Source organism: Podarcis bocagei, assembly GCF_964188305.1.
Source record: "Podarcis bocagei genome assembly, chromosome: 1".
NCBI classification, from domain to species: domain Eukaryota; kingdom Metazoa; phylum Chordata; class Lepidosauria; order Squamata; family Lacertidae; genus Podarcis; species Podarcis bocagei.
In genome coordinates this window covers 40183835-40201723 of record NC_138125.1, presented here as the reverse complement: position 1 = coordinate 40201723, position 17889 = coordinate 40183835, and the positions used below count along the sequence as shown (strand labels likewise).

The 17889-nt window shown below is 43.6% G+C and overlaps 1 protein-coding gene across 1 annotated transcript; it reads left to right on the top strand.

Moving 5' to 3' along the window:
- Positions 1 to 6557: 6557 nt before the first annotated feature.
- Positions 6558 to 17334, top strand: ACTC1 (actin alpha cardiac muscle 1). Its single transcript, XM_081209661.1, has 7 exons — positions 6558 to 6696; positions 7965 to 8113; positions 10158 to 10482; positions 11819 to 11980; positions 12969 to 13160; positions 16637 to 16818; positions 16991 to 17334. The coding sequence occupies exons 2-7, from the start codon at positions 7985 to 7987 to the stop codon at positions 17132 to 17134; spliced, it is 1134 nt and encodes a 377-aa protein (XP_081065787.1). The 5' UTR covers positions 6558 to 6696; positions 7965 to 7984; the 3' UTR covers positions 17135 to 17334.
- Positions 17335 to 17889: the final 555 nt, after the last annotated feature.

Here is a 17889-nt window from a genome sequence, read left to right as displayed (position 1 = left end):
GAGTCCCCTTTAGTAATTTAGAGACAAGGTAATTTGGACATGTTGGTCCAAATCCTGAAAATTCAATGTCCCTAAATTGTACAAGTCCCCAGTTATGGGGACTGGAAACTGGGACTATTTTGTCAATCCAACTCACAATTACAAATGCATGATGCAAACACATTTCCTGATGCCTCTCAGGTGCATCATTGGTGCCCGATCAGTACACCTCTCCATGACTTTTAAGGAAACCACCTGCAGTGGAGAGTTTGCTTTAAGCACAAAAGCTCATGGAATCATAGAATTGTAGAGCTGGAAGGGACCTCGACGCCCATGTACTCCAACCCCCTGCGATGCAGGAGTCTCAACTAAGGCTCTTAGATCCCTGGAAGCTTGTAATCATGCGAGGGGAAATGCCTGAACTGGGCTAGAGATTATGCCAGTATCTAGAAGAATTTGTGCATTCCTATACTTTATAGGGGGACCATTTCAGGGAGAGAGACATCCCTGTGTTCCAGACTGTGGGTCAAGCATTGGCAATCTGTTGCCCATCCAGGTGTTATTGGACTTCAACAGCCTTCAGCCCCAGCCAGTGTAGCCAATGGTCAGAGAAGAAGGGAGTTGTAGTCCAGCAACATCTGGAGGATCACAGATTCCCCATCCCTGCCATGACAACAAGTCATCTTAAAATACACCATTTCCTCCTATTTGATCTTATTTATACATGAGAGTAGGCCCTTTTGAATCATGCTGTGAGTCTTTACTCTGCCTTCAGTCTTGAAATAATGTCCCAGATGGCAAGGATGAGAACTAGAGGCAGGGAAAATCCAAGCCAGATGTGGTGTCTCTTTGAAGTTGGTCTAACAAGAAATTTATTTAGATAGAAGTTGTGGGTGTCTTGCAGTAGTGCAGTGAACTCCTAACTCTTAGTCCAGGTAGCTGATCTGGAGAAGATGAGAGAGGTTTGTGGAGGGCACCTCCGGGAACCCCGCTCCCAAGATGACAACTCATCTAATGTCTCATAGAATGAAAGTCTCATAGAAGGAGAGTGTCGCTCTAAAGAAGAGGGGAATAATCCCTTATAAGGGACAGTGAGTCTCATGCTTAGAATAGGCTTCTGAGGGTGGGTAGGTGGAGATTTAGGGGCTCCTGGAAGTGAGTGATTGGATGATTAGAAGAATCAATTTATTTACATCTATTTGTTATTAATTTAATTTATACCCCTCCATTTTTCACAAAGGAGCCTGGGGTGGCATATAGCTTTATGTGAGATAGGGGGGTATAAACTGCATTGCTGACTTGCCTGCTTGATGTGAAGGTTCAAGATGTCATGCTCCATCAAGGTAGGCAGAGCAGTAGTCAACAGTCAAGGTGCACATTAGCAATGACAGGGCAGGGTAATTTAGATATACAGTCCTGGAAACAAAATTTAGGTGGCTAGGTAGGAAGTTGAAAGTCAGAACCCCCAAGATAGCTTTCTTAGAAATGCTATCTGTGCCAGGTGATTAGCTGAACTAATGCAGAGCTATGGGGCCTCAACATGTAGAAGGTGTCAGGAAAAGGGGGCTGGATTTCTTAGGCACTGGAGAACTTTTGGGCACCACATATGACTGCTTTATCCAATATGGACAATACAACACTCTCATACTGATATCCAAGTGGAAATGCCCCAAAGTGTCCCTTATAGACAAAACCCCATGACCTCATCATGTACTCTTGAATACAGACATGTCAAAGCAGTTGGTTTGAATATGTATGCCGTCAGCTTTTCCGCATTTCCCATGGAACAGAAGATTTGCTTCTGGTAGCACCTGAGGCCCTATGGCTCCATAAATAAAACAGCTGTCTTTGTGGATATCTGTCACTTCAGAACTCACAGGAAGAAGGGAAGCTGTACATTAGTTGTACACTTTAGTTACAAATGCCTAGCAGCTCTTTTGGGAGATGTTCCAGGCCATTCCAATCTCTAATCATTCACCTCCTTATGATCAGGTTAACTTCTTCTGTGCTGAATTGGCAAGAGCTGATCTGGTATTTTTGAAAACAAAGGGTGGAATTCAATGTAGCGCTAAATGGGGTGTGCTCGAGGGGAACAAGATCTGCTTGCATGACAGGACTGTCTCCTCCCCTTGCGTGCACCCTAAACATTCTCTGGAATTTTCCCAACCCTCCAGTGCAAATTTAGGGGGGGCCTGGGGTGCTAAGGAGAGGAAAGGGGGGAAAGCCCTGTTGTGTTAGAGGAACTATGCAACAACATAGTTGAAAAACCTGACTCTTCCAGTGCCTTTTTGATCCCAACATTATATAACCCTCAAGTAATGTTTTTGTTTGTTTATTTGTTTGTTTGTTTCCTGTTCACCAGCCACTGTAACATCACTTTATGGCAGGAAGCAGTAGGATTTTGGCCATAGGAATGAGTTTTATTTGGGTCCTTTGGGAAAGGCTGTAATGGGGCAGATGCCATTTTTTTATTTACACACATTAACTTACCATTCTACTCAACAGAGCTTTTATAACGAATGGTTCAATAAGTGGATACTTCCAAGGGTTTGAAGGTAATAAATGGATAGTTTTGATTTCTGCTGTCCTTTCAGTAAAGTTCAAATTCACCATCTCCATCCATAACACACCCACAGAAATGCCTTTGTGTGCTGTGGAAAGGCTCCATTGCTTATATTCTCTTGGGGTGAGAGGAAGTTTGGTATCTATATATTTCTAGAGACAGAAAACATTTCTCCATACAATTCTGTTTTGAGGGGGAGCCAGTGTGCTTGGGGTTTTGTTACAACTTCTCTAATACTTTGCAAATTGTTATTAGCTCCAACACTGAGGATAGGCTGAGGAGAAAACCAAAGCAGGATTAGCATCCTGAGCTAAATTCCTCATTGACTATTTACACACCCAGTGTTTCATCTGTTATAAGGTCAAAGAACACCTAATTCCCCTATTTGGTTACAATACCCCAAAAACAATGTTGTTAAGGTTCCCAGTAAGATTGTATTTCAGAGAAAATAATCTGAAAAAGGTGCAAGTTTTGTAATTTCTTTTATGACAGCACACGCCGCTTTGCAACATCTGGTGTGTACATAAGATTTTTGTGTGGGAAATGCTGATAAAACAGCAAAATACAAGTGCATTGTGGCATACACCTTTAATTAGAAGTAGCTAGCAGAGTCCTCCTCTCCCCCTTCCTGATGCTTGCTTTCCAAATATCTCACATAGACATGCACATGTCTGGATAATTTAAAGTCTGAGTTCCCAAAGGACATTGTACTCTGCCATATAATGAAGTTCCTCTAGGATACACATTGACAATCTGGGCCATTGCATACCAAGCGAAGCCCACTCAACAACTGCCTCTCCGGTCTTTCTATTTTTAACTAAAGAACAACAAAAAATCCTTAAATTGTTGGGATGAATCTTTGAGATTCCACCGCTGGAGCAAATTATGAATGTAGATGTTTCAACAACTGAGCAGGGAAGCAACTGCCACATTTCATTAATACCAGAGCTCGTTTTTTGGTTTGTTTGTTTGTTTGTTTGTTTGTGGTTCAAGCTGTTTCATCTTCCTTGTGTGCATTACTATGCAGTAACAATCAAACGTGCACAAAAAAGGACAAAAACTGGAAGGTTAAATGAACATGTGCTAATGCAATCCATCAGAAACATGCCCCCGCCACACACATCTTGCCTATTTGCCAAATTACAGGAGGCAAGCATTTTTCTTCCCATGTTTATCAAAGCTTAAAGACACTTCTAGTGCACCCTGTGTCAGAAACATATGCTGCTTTCTCTCTTAGTTAGGTACTTTTTCATGACAGTCTCAGTAATCAGCCTGCTCACCTGCTGTTACTGAATAAGAGCTGGCTATGAAAGAAAGAGAATTTGATGAGTTCCAAAACACAGTTTCTTTCTTTCTTTTTAAAAGAACCCCATGAAAGGTTATTTGATGTGGATGGTACTGTTGAAAACGTCCTGTGTAAATTTCTGAAATCTAGCAATACATTTTAAAAAAAATTATTAGATGTATCTCCTGTTCTGTCCCCTGGGTTCAGAGCAGCTTACAGCAGTTTCTCCAAATGTGGACACTTCTGTCCTCAAGGGACTCACAGTCCAAATACATTATGATTTTGCTGAGACCTTCTCTCTGTGTGCATAATAAGCAGATGGATAAGAGGGGACTCTGGCCATGCTACTGGCACCACCTCTGACATCATATGCCACCCTGATGACCTTTTCACAGGTCTGGAAAAAATCACCTATGTCCACACCACTTTTCAGATCTTTCACTCTGTGCATGAAGGTCAGAGGCAGCACCAAGGGACGCATGACATTGGGGGCCAGGCTAGTGAAACAGTTCTGTTCTCCCTTCCTCATGAATTCCTTGTACACATTGCAAAGTTATGATGAATGAGCTTGTTGCTTAGATTATGGACTTCCTAGTTCCAAGACCTGCTGCACATAAGACAGAATTTCCTGTATGGAACTCTACTCTGGCATGACAAAACTTTCAATTAACATTATCAATTCATACCTTCATCTGTCACATTTGACAAACTACATGCAGCTTCCTGTATGGATGTGATCGCTGAATAGGAAATTGGTCTAGATAAGAAGCCAATGAAGCCTTTTACTCCATTAACCACCCTAATCATCATCCTCATCAACTTTATAACAAGGTAAAGCAATATGATGATCACTCCTCTATTGCAGACCTGGATCTGAGACATCCTAGTTTGCACAAAGCCAGCCTCTGGATCTGTGGCTGACCTAAAGTTTCAAGCAGGGGCTTTTCAACCAATGAACCATGCACTAAAAGCCATGGCCCTACATCAGCTCTCAAATATGTACTTACCATTGGCTTTAATGGCCACTGCATGATGTCACAAAATCCCTTCACTGGGTGGGTCATTGCCACAATGCCAGGAATGACCAGCACCATGAGGTAAAATGTCGCACCGACACGAAAATATTTAATAGCAAGGGAACACAGATGGTCATGGAAATAACTCGCTTGCATTTTAGCCACTTGTGATTCATCACTTTTTATTTACTTTTTTATTCATAGAATTTCTATACCACCCTTCATCCAAGGATCACAGGACAGTTTACAATACAAAATCAAAATAAAATACTCAATTGCACTTATTTAACATTTTGTTGATGGGTCAATATGTTTCAAATGTTCAGGATTCCTTATGTAGTTAGCAGGGCTGGGGGAATCCCCAAAGTTTGCAAATGTACAAATAAAAGTGCTTTGGGGGGGACCCAAAGGGAGAGGGAACCCTGAAAACAGCCCAATGGGAACAAACCTTGCTCAGTGGCCATGTAGTCAGGACCGTCTTACCCATGGGCACTAGGGGTGCGGGGCACCTGGGGGCTGGGGTCTCAGGGGCGCCAGGCCAAGAGTCTGGGGCCCAAGAGTTAAGTCCGGGGAAGAGCCCATCCATCGGTTGGAGTGCCGCGGCATGCTCTTCTGCTGTGGATGGCTCTGTGCCGTGAATTCAGGGGCGATCGAGCCAACGAGACGCTGAGGCGGCCAGCCAACTCCACTCTCCTGCGCGCCTGGGACTGGGCAACCTGGAGGGGGCACTGGACAGATCTTTGCACACTGTCGCTGCATATGCTTAAGACAGCCCTGCATGGGGTACTGGTTGGTTGTTTGGGGGCTGGATGGGGACAATGACAGAAAGTAGAGTAGGAATGGAACGGAGCAATCTCAGAGAAATGGAAACACTGAAAACACTCAGCTGCAGAACCCACTTATTCATTCCTTATAGGTATTTATTCAATTTCTACCCCACCCTTCCTTACAAAGGAACGCAGGGCAGCAAAAACATAAATAATAAAACTTTCCCCAAAGCATTCTGAAAACAGTGCAAACAGTCTAAGAGACAGTTTGAAACATTCTCTCGCCGGCTGATCACCCCAAGTGCAGAAACTGATTTTGGTGAAACCTCCTTTCGGCTTAAGGAATGTTATAGATTAACAACCCCTTATGGGGTGGGGTGGTGCAGTGGGGACAAAAATCGGGGTGGGGGGGGAGAGATGATGTGTGGTCTCGGAACCCACACAGAAGGCAATGGGGCCTGGGCTGGGGGAGGGGACGCTCCTTGCATCTTGCTGAAGGGATCCATCCCTGCCCTTTGAAAGCTTCTCCCTCCGCTGTCTAGTTGCCGACACCCCCACCCCCTGCAGTGACACATGCCAGACACTGTGGCAGCGAGAGCTTAATTCATTGATCTTTCCACAGCTTTGAGATTCTTTAAGCGCACCAAGATGGAGAAAGCCACTTCCATTCATTGAGGAGGCATATGTGTTTTAACTTGCCTCCAGAAGTGGGTTGGCATGAGTCTCCCACCCCCCACCCACCCACCCACATACACACAGACTCGCCCCCCTCCCCTTCAAAAGGGTTCCCTATTTGGCCATCCCCCTTAGCAGCTGGACTACAAACCCCCTCGGCTTACCTTACATGGGCTGTGGGGCCCCGAGTGTTTCGCCCGGGCTGTGACTTTTGCCTTCCCTACTCCATTAATGGCCTCGCTGCTCCTCAATGGCGTGAAGGCGACCAAATAAGGACAAGGTGCCTGGCCGGTCCCTCAGGAGCCGGAGAGTGACACCGCCACTCCGCCGAGTATAAATGGGTGGCGCTCCCTGCGAGTCGGGACCCAGCCTGGTGCTCAGGACCCCCGCGCAGTTATAAGTGTTGAGCTGGTGAGTAGCGCAGCTGACCAAGCCCGGCCGTCTAAGCCTGGATGCGGCAAGGCAGGAGCCGCGCTTGGCATCCTCGGGGCAGCCTCCCTGCCAAGCACCTCGGTTGCCTTCGACGGAACGTGTGTTTGCGCGACTGTGCGATCCAGAGAGGTTGGGTGGGCTACGAAGCAGTGAATTGGATCCGCTGCGCAACCCTGCGCACAGATCTACCTTTGGAAGCAAGTCACACTTTGTTCGATGGGGCTGTGCGCACTTGCAGCCTCGCGCTGCGATCCTAGCCCCGCTTTACCTGGGGTAAGCCCCATCCAATAGGACTTACTTACGGTTAGGATCGCGCTGTTTCAGCCAATGAAGCGCCAGGCAAGATCGGTTTAAATTTACTCTTCCCATTCGGATTGTGGATCGCCTTTGGGGTGCGCTGCGCGGCTTGCGCGCAGGGAAGAGATGGCTAGAGAGTAACAGGTTTAAGTTCAACTACTCTCAGAGTTAACTGTGTAGGATTGAGCTATTTGGTCTCCCTCGGAAAATTCACCGGTGGTTTTGTTTTGCTTGCAGCGCGCTGCCCGAGACATAACAAAGAAATGTTGTGTTTGCTCTCTTAGCCCCCACATTCGCGCTATTTCTAACTTTACATTTCACCCTCCCCACCTTTACAGTTGCGGGGAGGGGAATCCCAAGAAATAACGACCTTTGAAAGTACTGACACCCCCCCCCCCAAAAAAAACCCTTACTGGGATTCCAAATTTGCATTCAGTCAAAAATATGAGGGTCCCGGGATTGGAGACAGGGCAATACAAGAAAACGGAGAGCGCTGCGATCCACAAATTGCTTGAGGCGGGCGGCGTTGAATTCGAGAGGGGCTAACTCCCTAAAGCGATCCAAACACGACACCTGCTTAAGCAATGCGTAGACCGCGCCAACTACAGTCGGGTCTCCCGTGGCGCGAAGGCATTCTGACCTGTTGTAACTGGAGCCCCGCCGGATGAATTAGAGGAGCGTAGCCAAGGAATATCATGGGTGGCATGTGGGGAAGGAAGCCTAAAGCCGTTGCCTGAAGCCTGGAACCGGCCCGAGCGGGAAACTTTCGGTTGGCTGGAGTTTTGTTGTTGTTTGTTTTGTCTCTTCGTGCTTAGACGTGAAGGGTCTTTTGAGATCGGGAGGGGCGAAGCGACCCAGCCTCGGGGGCTCTCTGCTTAGCGCTGCCGCCGCTTTCGGTCTGGCCCCCGGCCCCGACGACGTGCCCTACTTGCCGATCTTGTGTCTTTCAGCTCCCTGATTCCTTCCCGAGATGTGTGACGACGAGGAGACCACCGCCCTGGTGTGCGACAACGGATCGGGCTTGGTCAAGGCAGGCTTCGCCGGAGACGATGCCCCTCGCGCCGTCTTCCCTTCCATCGTCGGCCGCCCCAGGCACCAGGTAAACTTTCCACCCCCGACGACACCCAAGAATAAGGAGAGACCAGTCTTTTCCTTTGACTAGCCCGGGGGTCTGTCAAAGTGCAGTGTACGCGAACACGCGTCCTTTCCCCCTTTTCCTTTAAAACCCGTCCTAGCTCCACTGTATACTCCGGTCTTTCCCTCTCCAGAATTCCCTCTCCCCCAGCAATCCTCTCTTCTCTAACTTTCTCTTCTTCAGCCTGCTGCAGTGAATCGCCCCCTCCCCTTGCCGCAAACTTTTCCCTTCGTTATCTGTTTGGCAGATCAGTTTGTGTGCCTCTACAAATCATAAACTTGTAGCATTGGGCATAAAGAGACACAACGCTCCTCGAACTCGTTTTCTACAGTACTTGGTCATTGACCACAATAGATTGATTGAATTCATGTTCCAGTTTTTGACATTCCAATCCTCGCTCCGTCTTCATTTACTTGCTAGTGACACTTAAATTCCTTGCCCCCCTTTTGCTTTGATCTTCTATTCCTCTTCTCCATTGGTGAGTTCCACCTTTTTAAATGGCAAGTGATTTGAAAACTAATATAAATCGGTCTTCCCGTTCCTGTCTTGTACATAGTTGCTGCACATAACTAAACCTTCCCGTCTGGCACAATGCCACTTCCACAGTGCCTCATGTTGTAGGACCTACAATGTACAGTTGGCACCTTATATAAATGCTCATTAATAGCAACCTTCTCCCCCAGTAGTTTGCAGCTGCAAAGCAATTTTGCATGCCCTGCTTCTTCTATAATCCTATTTTCCTCACTTGCATTCCAATCACCTTCCAAGGAATTTAGGTCAATGTCAATGGGGTTATTCCATATCTCACAACAGACTTGTGAGATGGACTATGATCAGAAATAGTGACTTTTTCCATATCACCCATACCATCGTCCTCTTACTACTCCATGGCCCCTTAAACTTCCATTCTATTGCTTCTTTTGCTTTTAATCCTCTGCTCCATTTCTCCCCTTTTCTATCCTGTATTTACTTCTCACTTGTATCTTATTCTCTTGCTTACTTTCCTTTTTGCCTTACCTCCCAGGCTGTTACTTTCTCTTATTCACTTTCCGTTGAAAAATAGTTTTAAAGTTTTGTATGTTGATTGGCAACAATCTAATACCTATGATAAATACATGACTTTTGGGTCTCCTCAAATAAGTAGTAGCAGTGCCAATCCTTATTCTATACTCACCCAACATTGTTGAACTACAGATCCCATCATCCCTGGCTACTGGCCATGCTGAATGTGGATGATGGGAGTTGTAGTCCATCGTCCTCTGAAGGGCTACTCTTGATCTGCAAATTTTGTAAAAGTCTTAAAAAACCAATTTTCCCCATAACCATAGAAAGGGATCACCTTTAACTTTTTAAACTTTAACTTGGCATGATTTCTGGAACATAACATTGGATGTATTTGCTAACAAATGTGATGTGTTGAACTATGCTGGCCCATTCAGGTTCATGGATGCAATGACAAACAGGCATGACCCAGCCCCAGCTATCCAGTTCAAGTGGAAGAACTTGAAGCATGCCATCAGTATAACTTCAAAATGCTTTAATGCTGTTCCTTAAATTTCTGAGGCTGCATTTGCCAAACAGATGTAGTTTACTTCAACAGTAACCAACCATCAATTACTTCATCTTGGGAAGTACGTGGAAATATTGTACAGGAGTAATGTCCACATTGTGCTGCCAGTGAGGAAACTAGAGAAGTTGTTGTTGTTTTTTACTGTGGTAGTTAGTGCTGGAACAAACTAGTAAACTACTACTAAATGACAGGTGATGCAAATGCACCCTAAATACATTTTATATATTAGCTTTCATTCACCCACATTTTATACCTGTTCCATAACCAAGCGAAAGAAGAAAATGACCTTTTAATAACATGAATTAAATGATGAATTGTTGACACCATCTTTCATCAACTTTTCTCCGCTTGTCTCACACTGAAGTCAATCATTTTGTCCTTTAAGCTACACTGTCTCACAATGCCTGGCATTGTTTTCTTGTCTCTTCTGCCCTCTAGGGTGTCATGGTTGGTATGGGCCAGAAAGACTCCTATGTAGGTGATGAAGCTCAGAGCAAGAGAGGTATCCTGACCCTGAAATATCCCATTGAACATGGCATTATCACTAACTGGGATGACATGGAAAAAATCTGGCATCATACTTTCTATAATGAACTGCGTGTTGCCCCCGAAGAACATCCCACCCTGCTTACCGAGGCTCCTCTGAACCCCAAGGCCAACCGTGAAAAGATGACCCAAATCATGTTTGAGACCTTCAATGTGCCTGCCATGTATGTGGCCATCCAAGCTGTTCTATCCCTTTATGCTTCTGGACGTACTACAGGTAAAAAGCACCTGGTTGTTTGGCTTAGCAGTCTCTCTACACCTAAGTCAACCAAGTTCACTCCCTCCTTGTATTCTGCATTAAATTTGGATCGGGGATGGGGAACATGCGACTCCACAGAAGTTGGAGCACAACTAGGATCAGCCCCAACCAACACCAGGCAGTAATCAGGGATGATGGGAGTTGTAGTTGAAGCAACATCTGGAGTTGCCATAGCTTCCCCAACCCTGAGCTAGATTCTCAAAAAGCTGTAGTTCCTACAATAATGCCCAGTCTCTATTGCACATTAGAGACCCCCAACTTTTTCTCCCTTTGCAGGCATGGTAATAGCCATTCTAAGTGGTGCCCTGTAAACACTATGGCATCAATATATGTATCCCAAATCCCATAGGGCCTGGCGCCATCTTGGAGACCAACCAAGCTGGAGACCAAAGGGCCCAATAAACATATTTAGGAGCACCTGGGACGTTCCTCCCTTCTTTTCCTGCAGTTGGTGCCTTCCCATTTTTTCTTTATGATTTCTCTAATTTATTTGAATGTCACCCCATAATATGAAATTATCTGTGTGGCTCACAATATACAAGTAAGAAATGCCACCTGGAATACAAAGTAAAACATAAAGCCATTGAAAAGGAAGACAACAACAAACTACATAAGTACAACAAAACTCCCAAAATTAAAAACTGATTTTAAGAAACAGGGACTCAGGCCCAGATTAAATTATTTAAAAAGCCTGGCTTGGGTAAACAGAAAGGTCTTCAGCGGGTGCCAAAACAAACACAAAGAAGGCAAGATGATTCCATAAAGGGCTTACCACTTCAGAGAAGGCTCTCCTACCATATGGGCAGGCCAATCATGTGATTCCTTCTCACCTGACCATTGCCTAGCCAAGATGAAGGATGATGATCAGGTCTCTTGGCCCTTTATATGTTATAGCAGCTTTGTGGGATAAATGACACCATTTTGTGAATACAGCATGGGCACGCTATGCTGGGGGGAAAACAATCTGTAGTAAATACTCTCGGTATTAAAAAAATATCTTACCATAGTTGCAATGGAAGACAGTACCATTACTGGTAGAAAAGGTAAGCTGAAGATGAATTTCAGGAAGTCTTTGCCTTGGATATTATGGTCTGTGGCACGATGCTGAGAACTATTTGAAATAAGAAAGCTCTCCTCCTCATTCATTTTTGTTATACCACTTGAGTCTTTATTTGCATACAAATTCTTCTGACCTGCTAAATTGCTTGTTGAAAGGCCCCATCGCTCCTGAAAACATTGCTATAGGTTTGTTTGCGTAGAGGCTTATCTGTTCTTGGCCATTACTATCTCACAGGTATTGTCCTTGATTCCGGGGATGGTGTTACGCACAATGTCCCAATCTATGAAGGTTATGCTCTCCCTCATGCCATCATGCGCCTGGATCTGGCAGGCAGGGATCTGACCGACTACCTCATGAAGATTCTAACAGAACGTGGTTATTCCTTTGTGACAACTGGTAAGCACAATTCAGGCTCACTTGGAAATGTGTGTGTGTGGGGGCAACGGTTTGTTTTAATATATATTTCTATCTGTCCATGAAGATTTTGACTACACATACACACAAGCACGGCAACAAAATGTTGAACATACTAAATACGTTGCCTACATTGTCACCACAATTAAAAGGTATTTCTGTGAACTAATTCCGCTTATTATAAAACCCTCCCCAAACATGTTGATTATAAAATGTGCACCTTTCATGCAAAAATATTCTGCTTAACTTTCTTTTAAAACATGAGTTTTGCTACATTCTACATGAACACATACCACTTTTAGAAGACTTGAAAATAGCAACTCGGTAGAATTAAATTCAATGATAGCCGAAGTCATATAAAATGGATTTAAAAAATACCGTATTTTTCGCTCTATAAGACGCACCAGACCACAAGACGCACCTAGTTTTTGGAGGAGGAAAACAAGAAAAAAAATATTCTGAATCTCAGAAGCCAGAACAGCAAGAGGGATCGCTGCGCAGTGAAAGCAGCAATCCCTCTTGCTGTTCTGGCTTCTGGGATAGCTGCGCAGCCTGCATTCGCTCCATAAGACGCACACACATTTCCCCTTACTTTTTAGGAGGGAAAAAGTGAGTCTTATAGAGCAAAAAATGCGGTATATATTTTAATCCTCTGACTGGAACTGTGCTTCTTGCCAGATTCCACATGGGCCACCCCCACTACCATTTTCTCCTCTTACCCTGCAAGACTTTGCTTTTGCACAAATCCTGCTTCTCCTACAATTCTTCAACCCATCTAGATATTGAGTGATGCTGTAGGCACCTCCAGGATGTGACAGATCTCTAGACTCCTGTTTGAGTGCAGGGAACCTCTCAGAGAAAGGGATGGTTTCTTTCCTCAATACACTTTCATTCGCCTTGGTTCCCACTTGTCTTTCCTTGGCCTTTATCTCCTCTTCTCTGCCATTAATTTCTGGTTTTGCCTTTACAGCTGAACGTGAGATTGTCCGTGACATTAAGGAGAAGTTGTGCTACGTTGCTCTGGACTTTGAGAATGAAATGGCTACTGCAGCCTCCTCCTCTTCTCTAGAGAAAAGCTACGAGTTGCCTGATGGCCAGGTCATCACAATTGGGAATGAGCGTTTCCGCTGCCCAGAAACTCTCTTCCAACCATCTTTCATTGGTAAGTGTCCCATGCAAAACTCATCTGTGCTACAGAATCCCTCACAAATTTTAGGATCATTACTACTGACAAGTGCCTGACGGAAGGAAGTGTGTGTGGCGATTGGGGGGTGGGGAAGGTAGTGGGATAGTTAGGCCAGATTCAATCACAGAACTAAAACTTCTGGTAACAAACCGCCCCCCCAACAAGATCAGTTAAGGAAGAAAGCATCTCACTGATTACAATGGCATATCACACTTATAGAACAACTAGTGCACCATCTACAGTGGGTACCTCAGGTTACAAACACTTCAGGTTACAGACTCCGCTAACCTGGAAGTAGTACCTTGGGTTAAGAACTTTACCTCAGGATAAGAACAGAAATTGTGAGGTGACGGCGCAGTGGCAGTGGGAGGCTAAAGTGGTACTTCAGGTTAAGAACGGTTTCAGGTTAAGAACAGACCTCCAGAATGAATTAAGTTTGTAACCAGAGGTACCACGGTATATAATATACAAGTTACATGCAACACATACTTTATAGCCACAAAAAATAATAGGCACCTGCTCTTGACTATCCATAGACCTGCTCTACTACATAAGAAATAAATGGTATCTTCCTTAAAAGGAGGATTTCTTGTTTGTGGCACTTGCTGAGTACATTTTTTAAATACACAATCATAGTTTCCCAATTTGTGTAGGTCCTCATCTGCTTAGATGTCTGCTTTGAAATACTAGACACAACTTTGCTGCTGTGTACAATGGCTTAAAATACTTTCATGGAGAAATCTAACCCCTTTGGGGTTGAAGATGCTTTGGAGAGTTATTATTGATAAAGTTTCTATCCCACCTTTCTCCTGGATTTAGGGTGGTGCGGGTGGTTCCCACACACAGGGCTGAGCTGGGGTGCAAAACAACAACAACCACCATGGGTAGCTACTAGTAAGATCCATAACGAAGCATCTGTACCAAAAGGAATTATTGTGAAAATAAGTAGTATTGGGGTGGGGGGCGCCAAATTCTGACCTCACTCAGGGCGCCATATTACCAAAGTCCACCCCTATTCCAAGGTACTTGATCAAGATGGCAGTATACATGGTTTTGACCTTCTCCATTTTATCCTCAAAACAACCCTTTGTGGTAGTTTAGGCTGAGAGACAATGACTGGTTTTCATGTGAGCTTTCATGACTGAGTGTGGATTTGAACCCTGGTTTTCCAGGTCCTAGTCTGACAAAAACCACTTCACCACATTGGCTCCACCACATTGTTATGTCTGTGTGGAATGGCATCCCATCCCCACTGTGAGCCTTGTTGATGACCAAGGACCAGTTTAGGGGGGCTTTATTGTATTTAGCAGGTGATAACAAAGTCTAAGGAGATGGATTGCTTTGTTTAGATAGTGTCTAGCAAACTGTGGCACTAAAGGAGTAAAATGTAGCATTGGAACTGGCTGTCAGCTGCTGCTGCATTCCTTTTTTTTTGGCACACGTTCTCACCACACAGCAAAAATCCTCATTTGTTGAGTTTGCTCTTTTTGGGGGGGAGGAGGAGACGTGTATCCCGAAGAATTACTGCATCTAGTCCAACAAACATGTGCGTCTGAGGCCTAATAACTTTATCCTCTTGGTTATTCTTCTCAGTTAATTAAATTAAATTATCCAGCTGTGTGAGGCTTCTCTCCATCAGCAAAATGACTAATTACACTAGGGGTGTTGGGGAGGGGTGAGGAGACATCCATTAGGAATATCTACATATCTGGCTAGCTCCCTAGTTTTATGTGCCGAATGTCTATTGCCATGGATGTGCCTGTGTCGCAGGCATGAATGCCAAAGGCACAACATCATTTACTTTAAAGACCAGAGTGGTTGTCCTGTGCCAATCACATTGCGATGTTCAACAAAATAAAATAATCACAATAAATGCTCCTCAAGTACAATTTTTTCTTTGGCAATTGAATCTTGAATGCAATAAAGAGCAGGTCTTCTGGCCTTGCAGAAACTTGTATCCATGGCTAATTTATTGTTGACCCTTCTAGTGCCCAGCAGCAGCAGCAACAACAACAATGATTTATTAAATATAGAATGGCACTCCAGATTATGCCAGATCCAGTATGTTAGTAACGTCAAAGTGACGAGTTACAAATAAAGGAAAGTAATATGCTTGAGGAAAGGCTGTGTGTTAGTAGCTTGGCATTGTGGTTTTGATTGACTGCATTTGTGAGTTTTATTTGAGCCATAGTTATGAGGGTTTATATACCTTAGACAAAGGACACGATGCACCCCGTGTTGCAGAGGTTTTACCTCCTTGCACTTCAATAGAGTTTGCAGGGACAACTCCGCATAAGATCCATTGAAATGAGTGGAGATGCTACTAGAGCAGTGCCTGAGAACTGCACCCTGTAAATGCTCCAAAGATAACTTGAAGCTCCAGAAAGGCTGGGGTAGATTCCTATTCCCTAAAACCAACCTTTGATTTGATTGAGATAGTAATCTCCCCTTGTTCTGCCAAATAAATCTGATGGATGCAGCAAGTGTTTGTAGTGTAAGTTTTGTGTGTTCAAATGCAGCTGCTCGTCAGCTGCCGTTTCGTTAAGGATCAAGTTTCAGTTCACTTTAAGCAGCCACCTGTCAACTAATACATTGGAACGTAACCCGTAAATTCTTACTTCTGATGTATTTTCTCCCCATGCTCACAGCTAAGCTGCTGCTCATACCTTCATCATCTGTCGCCTTCATAAACACAGGCTCTGCATTTCTCCACTTTCAAATGCAATTGCTAGCATAGCCCACTGTGCCTTGAAGTTCTCACCATGTGGGCTATCAGTCTTACATTGCATCATGTCAAATCAAATTAGCCCAGTCATTAAAAAAAACTGTGCTGTGTATAAATTTATGAGGACATGTGCTGTGCATATCCATCTAACATGCTGACACAAAAACGGTTCATACAGCACTTTTTGTTGTTGTTCATGCAAACAATCTTAACATTCCCTGGAACGTTGCTTTAAAGCTTTGGTGTGCTAAAGTTGCCTTGAGAAATGTAAAAACGAATCAGTGCAACACAGTAAACAACCATTTCTGTGAACACAGTGATTGTGTTTCCACAGCCCCTATGTATAGCCAAATGTCACACAGTGACACCTGTGAAGTTCTGAACAAGCTACATTTCTGTGGTATAACTGGCATTATGCCACATTCTGAATCTTTTATATTATTATTATTATTATTATTATTATTATTATTATTATTATTATTATTATTATTATTATATTTTATTAAAAACTATCCCACCTGCCTCCTTTCCTTTCATGCCTTATTTATTAACCCAGATATTAGGGTTTTAAAAAAAACTTTACCCAATTTTATGGCAAATTCTTGATGAGAAAATGGCTTTTTGCATTTTCAGTTCTCTTATGTAGCTTTCTGCTTACGAACAGCATTTCATAAAATTTCCTCTACCTTCATCATTCAATGACTACACATTTTCTTTTCTTTCCAAGGCATGGAATCTGCTGGTATTCATGAAACTACTTACAACAGCATCATGAAGTGTGACATTGACATACGTAAAGATCTGTATGCGAACAATGTACTGTCAGGTGGCACTACCATGTACCCTGGTATTGCAGATCGTATGCAGAAGGAAATTACCGCTTTGGCTCCCAGCACCATGAAAATCAAGGTGAGCACATCTTTTATGTTCCAAACTGAAAATCAGAGTAATTTCAACTTTACCCAAATCTGAAAATGTGTATGAAGGTTGTGTGTCGCTATCTTATGGGACAGCAGAAACAATTATACAAGCAGTTATATTGTTTGGAAACTGAGAACCTTGCTTCTTTCCCTCTCTTTAGATCATTGCCCCTCCTGAGAGGAAGTACTCTGTCTGGATAGGTGGTTCCATCTTAGCATCTCTTTCAACTTTCCAGCAGATGTGGATCAGCAAACAGGAGTATGATGAGGCTGGCCCATCAATTGTCCACCGCAAGTGCTTCTAAGCATCTCCCTGCCCCCCCCCTCCACTCATCTTCCACTCAGGATGACAACATGCTTCTTGAAGTCTTTTTTTCCAGTAATCCTTCCTGAACTTGGTTCAGTTATTGTACAGTTTGTTTACACACACCCGTGCAATTTATTTGTGCTTCTTTGAATATTTATTGCTTTATAAATAAACATGATCTGGGACTTGCAACCTAAATATGCTCTTCAGGCTGTTTTCTTTTGTGTGGACATCCAAAACCTGATTAGTTTTATATATATATATATATATATTTGTGGCACTTAGCATTCAAGACATCATTGTCCTCCAGAGTGATCCTGTTTGGTGGAACAAGAAGCTCAGCTTCTTCCTATTAATTCAATCTGTCTATGTATTTTTGCTTTCCTTTTGAAACTTGAACAGATAAATATTTGATGCTAATATTTGAAAAGCAGTGGCCCGGGGTAAATAAAATATATAGGACAGGAGTGACAATCTGTTTTGCATTAAATCACTAGATTTGGAAAATTTTCTCCCCCAGTAAAGCTCAGCGTAATCTAAGCATTGAAAGCTTAAGCACTGCTCAGCAAACCCAATTCTGTTATGTTAATATGATCAGAGAGTTATTTGTAATAAATTGGGTTGATTTCTTAATCCTTCAAATACCCATCAATTATTTTCTTTGGGCAAGACAGAGCAAAGGAAAACACTAATCTCTTCTGACAACTTGCCCTCCCCTACCTTCTCAAGCCTACGCTAAACCCTGAAAGAAAG